General features: G+C 28.1%; 1 protein-coding gene across 1 annotated transcript in view; it reads right to left on the minus strand.

Moving 5' to 3' along the window:
* LOC142329295 (uncharacterized) overlaps positions 1–16,017 on the minus strand; it is a 35,363-nt gene that overhangs the window by 19,206 nt on the left and 140 nt on the right. Inside the window, exons 2-4 of the mRNA XM_075373741.1 lie at positions 11,776–12,076; positions 7,149–7,266; positions 1,091–1,321 (exon numbers count right to left, since the gene is read on the minus strand). Of these exons, the coding sequence (XP_075229856.1) occupies positions 1,091–1,321; positions 7,149–7,266; positions 11,776–11,915 (489 nt within the window). The 5' untranslated portion in view covers positions 11,916–12,076. The remainder of the gene's footprint in view (positions 1–1,090; positions 1,322–7,148; positions 7,267–11,775; positions 12,077–16,017) is intronic.

Here is a 16,017-nt window from a genome sequence, read left to right on the forward strand (position 1 = left end):
CTACTTCTATTTTCTCCAGTGGTATGGGAAGATTGAATATTAATATAAAGGAAAGTGTAGGTTCTTCCATTCTCCTCAGGCGTTTCATTATTCGCTCTACCTCTATAACACCTTGGGGACAAAGCTCATTTGCTACTTCAGTAATATCAATCTCTAGAAAGTCTCAGCAAAAAATTACTCCACAGCTCATATTTAAGATTTTGTGACATGCTGTAGTTATGTTTATACTGCCCATGTTGGTAAGACGTAAGAGAGATCAACTTTGCTCATCATTAAATATTTCAATTAGTATCAATCCATTTTTTTATTTTATTATGTTCTGCAGTGAACCACACGATCTTGTTACAACTTTGCTGATCAGGAAAGACAAGACCTTGTGAAGGGTCATCTTCCTGATTATTTTGTAAAACTAAGAATCTAATATTTTTAAACTGTAGATGGGATGCATCACAATTTACATTATCTTCCACAGGATTGTTATCCTTGTCAAACAATCTTGATTGAGACCTTTTCACAAGACTACTTTTGTTGTTTTTTTTTATGAATGAACCACCAACCATCTTAGCAATTACTTCAGGACTAGTAATTCTGGTCCAAGTACCCGGGAAATACAGGACCACCTCTGCAGAACCCACACGTACAGAGACTAGAGCTAAATACAACTTGGTTTGTCCAGGTGTCCAGAGGAGATCATTTGAGACTCACTACGCAGAGTCATCTACCCATCTGTATAATAGTTTCCACCTTGGGTTATGGTTGCATTTCATAAGATGTTGCAATGCCACCAAGCGTAAGAGTAAGAAAAAATAGTGTAAGATGTGTTGCAGTGCAATTATCATTATTGAATTGTCAAAATGAAAATGTTTAATTGATATGGGAATGGGAAGAGAGCAAGAACTAGACCAAGGAAAAAGTAATTAGATGAAGTTATGGATGCTATTTTAAGTAGGGGAGATAGTTATTTTTTCTTGAAGGATAAAAAAGGAGCAATTGAGGGACAGAATGAGATAGCGATCTTATTATTTACTCTCTTAGAAATACACTACCAGATTTTATTAAAATAAACTAGTTATTGAAAAGAAAAACTAACCTGGTTAATATCAGCTTGGTCAGCATCGATATCATTTGATATGTGAACTTCCTGTAATGCAGCAACAGTCTGATTTTTGACTAGAGCTGTTGCAGCATTAGTGGCATGGTTTAACTGATCCCACATAAGTTGACATTGAGTTGCTCTAGCCTTACAAGCCGCAGACTGGCAAACAAGTGCACCAAGACAACTTGATAACTGAGCTCCTGTTGCACAAACCCCCTTTAACATCTAAACAAGAATGGATATACTTAAAAATCAAATAAAAAAGAACAAATATCTAATTTTCTATTAAACAATTATATCTTAAAAATCAATCAATCATATCTAAAAGAATTTAAAACTATGTTCAAATTCTAATCAGTTTTGAATTTTAAATAAAAATTAATTATATTACATACTTTTCAATCGGTTATTAGTTCTTGACCTGATTTATTGAGTACTAATCTCTGTTTATTAACTCTTGGCCTATTGACATGAGTATAACATCAACTGAGATGGATTCATATGCACTAAAAGACATAATTAATAATCAGTTCTTTTCAGAATACTATTCCAAAAAACTTGAAGCGTTGATATTAATGAAACAGAAAATGCTACAAGAATATTAGACTAAAAAATTTTCCCTGTAAAAAAAAAAGTAAAGTATTATGAGTTAAATAATTATTAACTTAAAATATGATCACAAAGGATGGTTTATCAATTTCTTATCAGGACTGCTGACATATAACATTTTCATTGCAAAGTCAAGGTCTGAAAACAAAGCGTAGTGATTAAAATGAGAAACGTTTTTTTGAGTTAACAAAAATTGTACACAAATATAGTGTTATAAAATTATTTATAACAGCCTTAAATCATTTCAATATATAGAAGAAATATTTCTACTTTTTAAAACAATAAACAAAATAATATACCGGTAAATTAACTTTGAAATAAAAACAATTAATAAGAGAATTAATGATTTGAATCCTGATCTCATTTTCATTCATTATAAGTATTATAATTATTAAAGATTATATATTAAAAATAAACATTATTACACGTAAAATGAATCTGAGATTTTTTTTGCTCTGTTCAATAATGCATTTTTAAACAAATTTAAGTTTTTTCCAGCATTATTAAACACAATTACAATTTAAAAAAAAAAAAATAATTAAAAACAGCACACCTGTAATTATACTGCCAGAAAATCTTTCTGGAGCAGTTATCTTCATTGATACATTACACTATTGACAACTCATTTTCAAGAGATTAGGAAACTAGTTTGAGGTCAAATAATATGTTTGATACAAATCGTATTTCTTTATAATGAAGGTTGCCAAATTTACAGTTTGTAAATTTCATAATGTTCTATTACATTGTGATTGTAGCTTTCAGTGACAAGTAATAGCCACTTTTATTATTTATTGAGAAATAATTTTATATCAGTCGTATCTACTAAATTACTTAATAATATTAAATGAATTATAATTATTTAATGCCACCATATCACTCAAAATCACCAAATACTAAGTAGAAAATAATAAAAACAGAAATGGAAAAAAGCTGTGGAAAATCAGATCACTCAGGATTTATAAGATTAAATACGTGATCACAAATTTACACTGTTCAAATTGGAAGGAAATTCATATACAGTAACAAAACATATTAAGTGTCAAAAATTCAGAAATTTTAATCCAACTACCATTATTTATAAATAGATAAGAATATCTATCGGAGTTTGGAAATTCTGAGATCAAATTCATCATGTGTTTTTATGTACAATTCATATAAATTTAATTATTTTTCTTCACCATATTCTAAAACTACTATAAATATTTCCTGATGATGAGAAATTATTCATGAAACATGCGATTGGATAAAAAGAAAAAAGTTGCAAGGCAGGTTAAATTAGACATTTATTTACATGTTTTAAAATATGATTAAAAAAGCAACTCTGTATCTATTAAAAATTAGTGAAATAACATCACTGAAGAAGAATCCAAATAACAGGTCTAAAAAAATTTTCTAGATGGACAATTCTATGCAAATTAAGAATTGTTCTCTGTATGAAAAAGTGTTTACATAAATTTTACAATCTTTTTTCAAAAGCTACGAAACTACTAAATGCTATAAATTGAACTATATAACTGATGCTTGCATGTGGTTCTGTTTGCCTACTGCATCATATTAATATGGTATATTAACTACTAATTGAACCAATCATGTTTAACATGACACAATTAATAAATGCATTTGTTTTCATCACGATTAATGATAAAAACACAGTACACTTGAATAAATAAACATCAACTTAATAACTACTACAATTAGATAAAATAATAAGTGAAAAAATATCTATCATTCTGTTGAATTCTCTTGATTTATCATAAACAATATTTTTTTACTTATAAACACTATTTCATAAAAATCTCGATAAAAAAAAATTGTTTCTTTTTATTTAAATAGGGAGATAAATAAAAGTAAAAAATGATTTCCAAATAGTGTACACATCACAAATAGTGTATATATCATATGAATAAATTAAATAAATATTACTAATAATAAACCACACCAATTAAATTGCGAACAAAATATTTTTCATTTAAATCTGAATGATATATTCTAGCTAATCTATAAAATAACTTACCTAAAATGATTCTTAGTTTCTGTGACTTGATTATTGATAAAAATTCTGTCAAAAAATATTATTTGATAAAACATCATAGAAAAATTTTTAATATATGTAGTCTATGAACCAAAATATGTTTTGGATAAAAATAATTACAATTTCTTAAAAAAATATGTTTGAAAATAATCAATCACTATGACTTACAAATATGTCACTATAAATAAACAGATCAACTTAGTCATTCATTCTGTTTATAGTGTTTAAAAAAAATCTGTTGTGAACACCACATGAATTCCTTGTACGCCTATTAAATTACATAAAACTTTATTTCATTAATAACTTCTGATATTTTTTCATAATTTCATTTTTTTATTGTTTATTTTGAATTATTTATGTAAAGATTTTTTTACAATTAGAAGGTAATAATTATTAATAAATCAATACAATAAATGTTAAAAAAAAAGTAGTGAAGTCTGATTCGAATCGATGTGCCTTCCCTTATAAGATCCAAATATTTCATTAATTAAAATTTCATTTGTCTATAACTCTGGAACCAATGAATATAACTACCACTTATGATATCAAAAGTCCAAAATCCAATTTTTTTTCATCCTATGTCTAATCATTTTTGAGTTACTGAGATATATATGCATATACAGATGTCACACTGAAACTAGTCAAAATGGATTCAGGGATGGTCAAATGCTTATTTCTGCTGAAATCTGAAAATCAATATTTATCACTATCACAATACTACCTTTACTACATTACAAGGAATTAAAAACTGAAGCAGTCCTGTTTGTTGTGTGAAAATTTCCTGTTTTATTTTGAAGAATAATATAAAAAAGAGACTGATTCAACTGTTTTTTAGTTACCCAGTGTTGCAATTGAATGATATTCTTAAGTTTATGTGTCCCAAGATGTATTGAAAATATCTTTAGTGGAGAATCAATTTGCCAATGAAAATGAGCAAGTTAATAAACCTCTAATGAACAACAGCAAAAGCAATTAAACCAGTGTTTCTGAACCTTTCAGTAACCTTTCAGCAAACCTAATAAACTTAAAGACATTTGGAAACACTTCATAATGAGTACGTTCACAAACTCAGAAAATTCTTTGAATTAAAATTAAAATCATATGAAAAGCAACCATCATTTTAAAAAAAAATTTTGTGAGTGAAAAAATTTACTTCCTCTTACAAAGTTTCATATAAAAGAGCCAGATGTAAAAAGCCTCATAGCATTGGTGAAGAGCTTATTTTGCCAGTTGCAATTAAGATTGTAGAAACTATGTTTGGAGATAATTTTGCCAAACAATTGCAGTCCATACCCTATCAAATGATACTGTTGCCGGTCGAATTGGTGAAAGGCTGAAGATGTACAGCATCAGATTTTCGGGAAGTTACATGACAAATTGTTTTCAATTCAGGTTGATGAAGCAACAGATAGAAAAAAAGTTGCTCATTTCATTGCCTAAGTTCAATTTTGTGATAATATGTCAGCAGTAGAACTATTTTTCTACAAACCAATAGCACTCAAAGCAACAGCACTTGCATTATTTGCTATCTTAAATGATTTTATAAACTAGGCAAACTTACAGTGAAAAAATGGTGCTCATTCAATGTCTGGAAAATTTCAAAATATATAAGAAATTGTGAAACAAAAATTTCTAGTATGTCTGGACAAATTGCATGATTCACAGGGAAGGTCTGGCTTCCAAAGAAATGAGTCCTGGTCTGAATATTGTGTTAACAACAGTTGTAACTGTAGTAAATTATATAAAAATGCGACCCCTAAAATCAAGAATATTTTCTGCACTTTGTAAAGACATGGGTGCCGTATATTCAGCATTACTATTTTATTACGAGGCAAGATATCACATTGGAAATTTTTGCAACATGTTTATGAATTAAAGAGATGAAATCGCCATTTTTCTAGAAGAGGAAAACCGACTGGAAGCCGAGAAGTTTCAAATGGTTTATTTGTAATGGAATTGAGCTACTTGGTCAACATATCCAAAAAATTAAATACCTTGAATCTAACTCCAAGGAGCAAATAAACACATGATGGATACAAGTGATAACTTAAAGCAAAAAACCTAGAAATGTTCATAAATGTGGATGAATGTGTTAAAACTTACAAGGCTGAAGATGAACAGGTGAAAGTCATTTTTGTAACCACTGAAAATCATTTAGCCATGCTGGCAAAGAATTTAAAAAAGTATTTTCTTGCCGACGACAATTTGGTAGCACGTTATGAGTGGATTGGGGATCCATTTCAAAATACTCCTGAAGGGCTCTTGACTGCCAAAGAAGAAATCGTCAGACTTCATGGCAAATGGCGAAATAAAAAGACAATTTAGTAATAAATCACCCTTTGAATTTTGGGCAGGGTTGGAAGTTGAGTTTTCTGCACTGAAAACAAGAGCATCTCTTATACTATTACCATTTTCAACATACTACCTTTCTTTGTGAAATTATTTTCTGCGGTGATTGCTTTGAAGACAAAATATAGAAAAAGAATTCAGAGTGTCTCTAATATTAAACCTTCCTTTGAAAAACTCTGTCTGCAAGACAGGCCCAGGGAGTCAATAATAATTATTAAACTTTTTTTAAATTTATTATTGATTAAATTAATTAATTAAATACATTGTGCAGTACTAATACAATCCTTTATAAATGTATTATGTCAGAAAGTATTTTGTTTTGCTTTCCTTTCAGTAAATTAAGAAATTATTTTAATAATTTTTTTTTTTTTATATGCTCGTGTCCCCATTTAGTGTTATTATGCCCCCCTCCCCCTAGGGGGACATACCCCACAGGTAGAGAAACATTGAATTAAATAATAAAATAAAATAATAAATTCCTTAGGAAAAAATAAGTATATGTGATGCATTTTTGTCATAACAAAACACACAAAATGACAATTTACTTTTTGAATACATATCTCCTCAAAAACTAAATAAAGTTCTAGCAATAATATCAGCTGATACCGAAGTGAAAACACTATTTACTGATGATGGCTGAAAATGATTTGAAGTAAACGTTGAAAAAGTGATGGATGTATGTATAAATAAATTAAATTTGGTTTAGCTTGTGTTTTAAAAGGTTTTAGTTTCTAGTACTGTACAATTCCAATGAAACAATGGAATAAATAGTTTCCATAATTATAAACATTTCTTTTGCATACCACTTTTACACATAAAATATAGAAAAGGGTATGTAAAACATTTATATATTAGCTTTAGTCATAAAAAAATTCAGTATATAAATTATCTCTTAATTAAAAAAAAATTCTCTTTTTTATCACTTGAAAGTGAGTATCCAGAGGTTATCTGAGATTTCACTTACTTGACATTTAGCCTGATCCCACTACTTCTGATTAAAAATTCTATACAGTACTTAAATAATGAAAACATTTTTTTATTGGAAGGAAATAAAATATTAACCTCCATAAATGCAAGCCAACCACTCATACAATCAGTTACTTCTTTCGATGAAGCATGGAGAGCAGCTATATTGGCAACACATTCTTGAATCTCAGGATTTTCTGACATACTGACAAGTCTGTAATAAAAGTAGAATTTTAAATAAGCATCTTGAAAAATTACATAAATTTATTATGCACTATTTAAGAAATTTATATAACATTAAAACTAAAGTACTATGGAAGCAAGGGAACCAAAACTTAAAAACTAGAAATTTTCAAAACAAAACAAAGAGAGCAAATAGCAGAAGGAATACTTATCTGGCATTCAAAAACTTAACAGAAATTAAACACAAATAAAATGTATAAACGGGTTTGTGGTTTGATTAGAATGAATGGTAAAAAATATGTGTTTTCTAAAATAGAAGAGGGAATTAAGCAAAGAGGCAGTTTGAATTCATTTTATAAAATAAATAAATCAAATTATAGTTATAAAATAAATCAAATTAAAAAATTCAAGTTCAGCTTATGTGTACAATCACTGGTAAACAAACGCGACATTCTAATAATTAATAATATAGATATGAAACTTTTAATTAAAAATATAATATTAGGAAGAAAACTTGTAGGAAGATCAAGAAAAATATGTTTGTATACAGGGCGATCTAAAAAGGAAGAGAGATGAAGAAAATGTTTGAGATAGTATAGTGAAGAGACAACAGAAATCCATGAACTATGACTTCTTGATACTAACTGGATAAAATGAAAGGATGTTCAGGTTATAAAATATTAACACTGTATTTAGCAACAACAATTATTAAAAACATTACATCTGGTGGTTTAAAGAGAAAAAAGTGGGTGTATGTTTCCAGAAGATATTTTTAGACCTATTGTGAGCAGTTTCCTTATTGTGTTGCAGGTGGTGCTGTTATGGCAAAATACAGGGTGAGCAATATAAAACCAAACCCATAACGTAACTGCTGCAGAATAGGTAGGTTATGTTGGAATGAAATTTTATGAATGATATGGATAAATTAAATAATAACAACATAAAACGTAATTTAAATGTTGCATTTATTTACCTTATTGTTATAAAAGATGTTCAAAATGACCAACCTGGGCATTAATGCACTTTTGTGCTTGATTTATCATACTGAGAGTTTTCAGACGCAAAACATCAACTGCATTAATTTCTCGTTGAATGTTCACCTTCAGTTCATCCATATTGTGGGGATTAGATGCCATTTTTTAACTAAATCGTGTATACTACTCTTCACTGGGATAAGGCACTCAGAAATTTTTCTACGAATACTTGAAGTGATTCTTCAAGCAATCCAGAGCACATATAGGCCTCAACTATAGCTATCCTCTCCTGGGCAGAATAAGGCATTTTATACAAAAGAACTGCACTGCAATAAAATATATACTGCATTGACCCGTAACCACTTGACAAATGGCAGCAACAATAAGTAGTATCATATACATCCACTAGTTGCAGTAGTTGTGTGAGAGTCTTTCATTAGTAGTGTTGGGTAACAGTTTCACTATGGGTTTGGTTTTATGTTGCTCACCATGCAATTATAGTTAAACTAATCGTATTTAGATTTTTATGCTTAAATAAAATTTATGAATACATAAAAAATAAAAATTAAATGAACCAGCATAATAAAAATTAAATTAACTACTATACTAAATGATACAAGTTTCTTAACCACTTTAATACAAGTATCACTCATAACATTACTGACAAACATACTGTAACTCAGCTCCAAAAACATCTCTAGAAAGTAGATGTATTTAGAAAACGAGTTAACCTTTAAATTTGTAAATTAAAATTTTTAACATTTCATTATGCTGATAAAAACAAATTTCACAGGGCGAAAAGAAGTGTATAAAATTAAACCCTGAAACTCAACTGAAACTAAAGTGAACATTGAAATTTAAAATACAATAAACAATAACAATCGCAAAAAGGAAATATTAAAGATCAGTATAAATAAGTTCAGTGAAATAGAGAAGATTACAAAGAACCACTATGATATAATGAAATACACCAATATTAGTTATCTTATTTTCATGATAAAGCTTACTAAAAGGTAGTTTGGACACTTGGAAAAGAGATTGTGAAATTAAGTAGAGGTTTAACTTTAAATGAGACTAAAAGATGATAAATGTTTAAAATATATATATACAATAACGGACAAAGCAAGGGAGGAAGAAAAAAAAGAAAAGGATGTTATCAACTAAAAATACTTGCTAATAATCTTTTTTCATATTATTAGTAATACTACTATGATTAACAGCCATTAATAAATACCAACAGCGTGTAGTGAAGCTGAATCCGAGGTTAACTTTATTTCAAAGATGAATATTGAAATATTAATGAAACAAAATAAATTAATGATAATAATGAGTAATGCAACAAACAAGTAATAGAAAATAATACAGTAAACAGTAACAGCAATGAGTAATAGTAAACAAGTTCTAAAAACTATATGCCAATTAATTAAAACCAATGATCCATAAATCTTACCACCTTTAGAAGACTTTCCAGCTGAAGTTATTCATCAGTGCTTTATAACATATTTAATACACATTTTTTTGATTACCCACAGCCTTGAATCAAGAGTTTCTTTTTGGCAAATTATACACAAAAAAATTATATCCTTGAGTTATCATTTTTAACTGACGAAACAGCTGGGTGAAATTTAAAATATTCTAGTTGCCAATTCTAATTTAATATAATTCAAAAACACATATTTAAATAAGTTGTATGAAATAGTTAAGCATTATATAAAAAAGTAAACTTGATGGCTATGATATGAAAATGAGCATCCTAGTAACAAATCATTTTGTAATACAAAAATTTTGGGGATTGGATGTGATTTAACAGTTAGGAAGTACACAATCATGTTTATTCTTTTGCAATATATGAGTTATGATAAAAAAGTACAAGGGAATTTTTCAGTTCTGTATGCTATATCTTTTCTAGTTCGAAATTCTTCCTACGCGATGGGAGCACTGTCTATAATCTATATCAATATTTTCAGCCACATTAAATATATATTTCAAAATTGGCAGCCGAGTTATTAAAATGAATTTTATGATGAGTAGTAATTTATTTTGTTTAAAAATGATGAAACAGGATTTGCACTAAAAATGTAATAAAGTGAACTGAAGAGATGAAGATGTTACAAAAGGCTTTTGGAGAGGATGTTAAGTCGAAAGAAACTGTTTATGAATGATACAAACAGTTTCAATCAGGCTGTAAACATGTTGAAGACGACAGAGGAGTTGAACATCCTATCACATCAACCAATGAAAATATCAACAAAATAAAGGTCATTGTGATCGATAATTGTATAATTACTGTTAATGATGTTGCTGAAGACATGGGATTCTTTTGACTCATGTGAAACAATTTTGACCAACATTTTGAATATGAAACTAATTGCAGCATGCTACAGCTGTAGAAAGAATTAAGACAAAAAAAACTAGTAGAGTCTGACTGAATGTTAACAATCTCTTTATTGTTTTTTTCCGATTACAATGGTATTGTCAATTATGAATTCTTACCACAAGGTTGTGTAGATAACAAGTAATACTACTTAATGGTTTCATGTATTTAAGTGAAACAATCTGAAGAAAACTTCCACAAACGTGTGCAAACAATTTGCACCACAGTAATGTTCTGACTACATTCCACTATTCATTTGTGATATTTGCCAAAAATAACAATATACTAATTCCACAGACTCTGCAATCTCCAACACAGCATCCTGTGACATTTTCTTCTTCCCAGTGATTAAGAGTACATTAAAAGGATAACAATTTGAGATGATAGATTAAATAAAGAACAAGTTGCTAAGTCATCGGAAAAAATGCTGGCATAAGTATGCTGCACGTCTTGGGGTCTACTTTAAAAGGTACAATATCAATACAGAGAAATAAACAAAAACTTCCAGATAAAAATTCAAATTCTATTTTTTTTTGGCAAATCTCATATGTATCGGTTTTTTCATTTTTAGTAGGCAAACTTTATCTTAACCACACCGAATTACAATAACATTAAGTTGCATTAAGACTTCAAACATTGCATATACTACAAATTTTGATTTTATCTTTCTTACAATTCACCCATGGGATGGTGATACACATGGTTAAAGCAGCTACCCGATTTCAAAGTCAACAATATACAAAATGATAAGACTGGATGATCACTAACATTTCTCCAACAACAGAAATAAGGTATCATTACGGCAATAAAATAACAAAGTCAAAATCCAAATTATCTAACAAAATACTAAAACATAGTTTTTAAATTAAAACACTTAAAAGATTTGAAACTGGCTCGATGTTAATATGAATCATATATCATAATCAGTGTTAATATATAAATAATAATAATAAAATACTTTCATTAAATATAAATATTTACATTATAATTAATATAGTATAGATTTTACTTACGGCTTAGATAAATTATTAAGCTTAGTTCAAAATCAGAATAATTTACACTAAAAATTCTACTCTGTTAAGAAAATATATTAATAGAACCACTGAATGAACATAAAATGCAACTAAAAAAGATTAATAAAAATTTCCATACATTCTAAATGAAACAAAGTTATATTCAAAGTTATACTAACCTGTCGGTAAGTTGGTGGGGTGGGGTATGGAAAGGGGATCTTTCAACCCCAAGATGCGTTTGATTCCTTGGCTTTCCACAGAGATAATTACGAACTGGAGGGGGTTTACTACGACTACACCCACTGGCTGTTTTCTTCATGTTAACACAACTTTTTGATGTTTGCTGATTTTGCAAGCCTCAAAAAAGATAGTGAGGATGCAATTTTATCTGTATGAATACATCTTTGTCTAATAAAAAACATTGTGCACTTTGCAGTTAGATTTTTTTACTTTAAAGGCTACTCCCACTCCTACAGGTTCCTGTAAAAAAATTAACTTTAATTTCATCTGATGACTTTTTAAGATTAAATATAATTAAATATTATATAAATTATGTCAGAAACGGTAAGTATGCTAATCCACGAATAATAAAAGAAAACTGTTAAATTGGAATTATTAAAGAAAACTATGAGAAAAATTTGAATAACAGATACCACAACAGACAAATTTAATAAATAAAATGATTAATGGATATTGCCCATATTAACACTGTAATTGAAATTATGAAAGATTATATCTCACTGACCTAAAGAAATATTTCAAGTTTGTAAAATTATATATCATAAAACTTATGAAAACTGTCAAGCTCATATAATGTTATATAATGCTGTTATAATCTATAGATTAGAAAACAAAATATTTTACATTAATAATTGTACGTGTATTTTTGTTTTGGCAGTATTTCAAAATACACATTTCAATGAATTAGAGACTGATTTAAGTATTTTTAATTAAATATCTATAAATTAAAACTTAATTTTTATAATTAAGTATTTATATAATAATTCAGTTTACTTTCTTTCATTGAAACATTTTGAATTTTACAATGAATAAAAATCGAGCTTGTAAAATTTCTCCAAATATTTTTTATGTTTGAGGAAAATTCACCATGAAAAGTAATGAAAATCAGTATTGAATCTGCTGAAAACTGCTTACAAACATTATTTTGACTGTCCCTTGGGAGACCAAGATAAATCCTGGGCTCCACATGTAGCATGCATCAAGTGCTACATTAAATTAACCCAATGGTTAAAAGGAAAAAAAGAGCACTTACCTTTTGGCATAACTATGATTTGACGAGAGCCCATTAACCATTATGATGAATGCTGTTTTTGCTTAACAAATGTTACTGGTTACAATTCAAACAATAAAACCAGTATTGCATACTGAAATGTTCGTTCAGCTATGAGATCAGTACTTCATGGTGTTGATTTACCGATTCAGATTGCTCCAATTTCTTGGAAAGAAATCTCTGATTCTCAGAAGGCTTAACTGATGAATCCTCAACTTCAATAGATATTAATTACATTTCAGGAGAATCTAATACTGAACCTCACCTCATCACACAAGCGGAACTGAGCAGCAACCGAATTCGTAATTTGTAGAAACAACATGCAGAGCTCCTAGGTTCACGTCTTAAAGAATGGAATTTATTAAACATGGATACTAAAATTTCATTATATAGAAATCAAAATTAAAATTTATTAAAATACATTAGAAGAGACGGTTTAATTTGTTCCTGCCATGATGTTAGGGAGCTAATGTCTGAACTGGACATTAAATGAAGAGCTTATGAACTCTTAGTAAAATGCAAAAATTTAGACTGCAGAATGTCACTGAAAATTCATTTTTTACATTCTCATTTGGACTTTTCTCCTTTAAACTTGGGTGACATCAGCAACGAACAAGGAGAAAGGTACTACCAAGATATATTGGAGATGGAACAACGTAATCATGACAGATGGGATGAATAGTCATTCATCATAATAGAAAATAAAAAGTGAAGACTTCAGTGAACACAGAAGGAAAATAAGAAAAAATAAATTAAGATTAACATAAATGTCTACAGAATAAAGGTAGGAATTTTAATTGTAATTATTATTATTTTTGTATTCATTATTTAAGAAGTTTCTCAGTATTTTAAAGTCATAACTAAAAATCTGAGGGTGGTGAAGAAAAACTGATTTTATTTTAAGATTCCCTATAAAAAAAATACATTCTAATTCATGTAATTTTTATCTCGATTACAAATTATTATTATTTTTTTTTGTTGACCTGTGTAATGTTCTTGAAAATATGAATTTAAAGAAATTAAGAGTTTTCTTTACCTTGATCTATGTAATGATGAGCAATTATTCTATGGCAGTTTAAAATCAGGGGCAGCAAAAAATAATTACAAATGATGTTAATGAAGATGATTTCGACTATGAACAAGGAGATTGATACCAGTGACTTTTTGTTCAGAATTATAGATTTTTTTAATGAAAATATTTTGATTTAAAAAATATAAACTTTTTTCATGATTTGTTTTTAATGCTTATTCTGTACAATTTAAAAAAAAAATTTTTTCTGCAATTTTGGTTGTTTTTTCTTTTTACATAATAATTTTGATACCGTTATTTAATCAAACTTTATAAAATATTATATCTATTATAAACAATAAGTTTTTATATGTAGATTAATGTAAGAATATAAAAACCTTTAAGGCTATTTGCTAATAAAAAAAGTATACACTGAGTAAAATTACAATAGATATTGTATAGTTACATCCAAGTGAAAAAAAAGAAACATAATAAATTTGGTTAGATGATAACAGTTTACCTAATAAATGATTTATTTGAAGTACTAACAGAATTTTCTACATTTTATAAAATAAATTAAGTTCTGATATATGAGATCATTTTATATTTTGAGTAAGGCAATTTATAAATATTAGAAGCGCAAGGATCTACAATTTAAAAGGCTTTCCTTATAAAAAAATGAAATTTCAAATATCTACCTAAATTAAACGCTTTATACTGATCACAAAAAGGTAATATTTTTTATTCTTTTCACTTAAAGAGTAAATAAGACCTGGGCAGTCAAATAATTAATTAAAAAATCTCTAAACATTACATTTTTTTATAAACATGTTTGTGGCCAGCCACTAATATAGCACTGTACAAATACCATATAAACTTTACCTAATATTGACAAAACTGCTGCTATGTATAGCAGCTTTGATAAGCATATCATTATCAAACTCTGTCTGCAAATTGATTACACTGAATTTCTGATTATATTTATATATATGATATTTTTCTAAAATGTCCAATTTTTATTATTTTCTTTTGTGACTTCAATTATTTTCAAATCAGTTTCTAAGTCAGTAACGTAATGTTTATTTACTATTAAATGGTTGCCAACATTGCGAAAATCCCATTTATTATTTATAAAAACTTTGAGGAAACAACCATGTTCCTTCAAAGTCACATAAGGGCACTGGTCTGGTAATTTATGGGCAATCCTGCAACCAGATTTGCTTGTTCATCCCTTTAGCAGAGCTATGGAGTTGTCTGCTATCAAGAGAACATATAAAAACAACTTTCTTGGCAAAATCAATTTCTATTCTTAGTCTCACCACAATATCATTGGCGACTTAAAAACAGGTACTGAACTCTTATTCCTGATGTTGAGTTATGAGATCAAAACATCTTACTGTCAGATCGAAGGTCTAGAGTACTAACTTGTTAAATATGATTTTTATATCTTGTTGAAATAAAATTATTAATTTTTGGTAAAATGAAAAAATCATAAGCTGTTCAAGCAATTAACAGTAACATTACTAATAATTTAAGTAGTATGCAAATGAGTAATTGCAAATTTTACAAGCCTAAAAATAAAACATCCAAGTCATTTTTTGAGGACTATTTTAGTTGTACTTCTTTCATTTAAAAGAAATATTTTTGTTATTAAAATTATACTAATTCAAACAACATGAAACTACAAAAAGCATGAGCACAGTAGTTTGATAGAAAAAAAATTATACACTGTTGATAACTAAATAAAATTTAGGTTTGATTGATTTCAATCGTACTAATGATTTTCAGAGTAACAAAACAAATAACTCGCGAGGCGTTAGTTAGCTATTTGACAACGTACATACTCAAGAAAAATATCAGCCAAGTAAATCAAATCATTAATGATTATCAAATATACGGAAAACAGGATAACTAGAAAAAAATATGTATCTAGACATTTTTAGAAATTCAGTTTCCAAACTTGTTTAAACGCGTAGAAAAGTTAATTCGCAAGATATTATTTTCGTTTCATTCCGCAAAAGATTCGTAGCAGAATTTTATAAATAGTACACAACATGGTGATCTTTATACAGTACTCATAACAAATCAATATGATAACAAAATCCAAAACTAATTTCAATA

Source organism: Lycorma delicatula, chromosome 8 (genome assembly GCF_047948215.1).
Source record: "Lycorma delicatula isolate Av1 chromosome 8, ASM4794821v1, whole genome shotgun sequence".
Taxonomy (NCBI): Eukaryota; Metazoa; Arthropoda; class Insecta; order Hemiptera; family Fulgoridae; genus Lycorma; species Lycorma delicatula.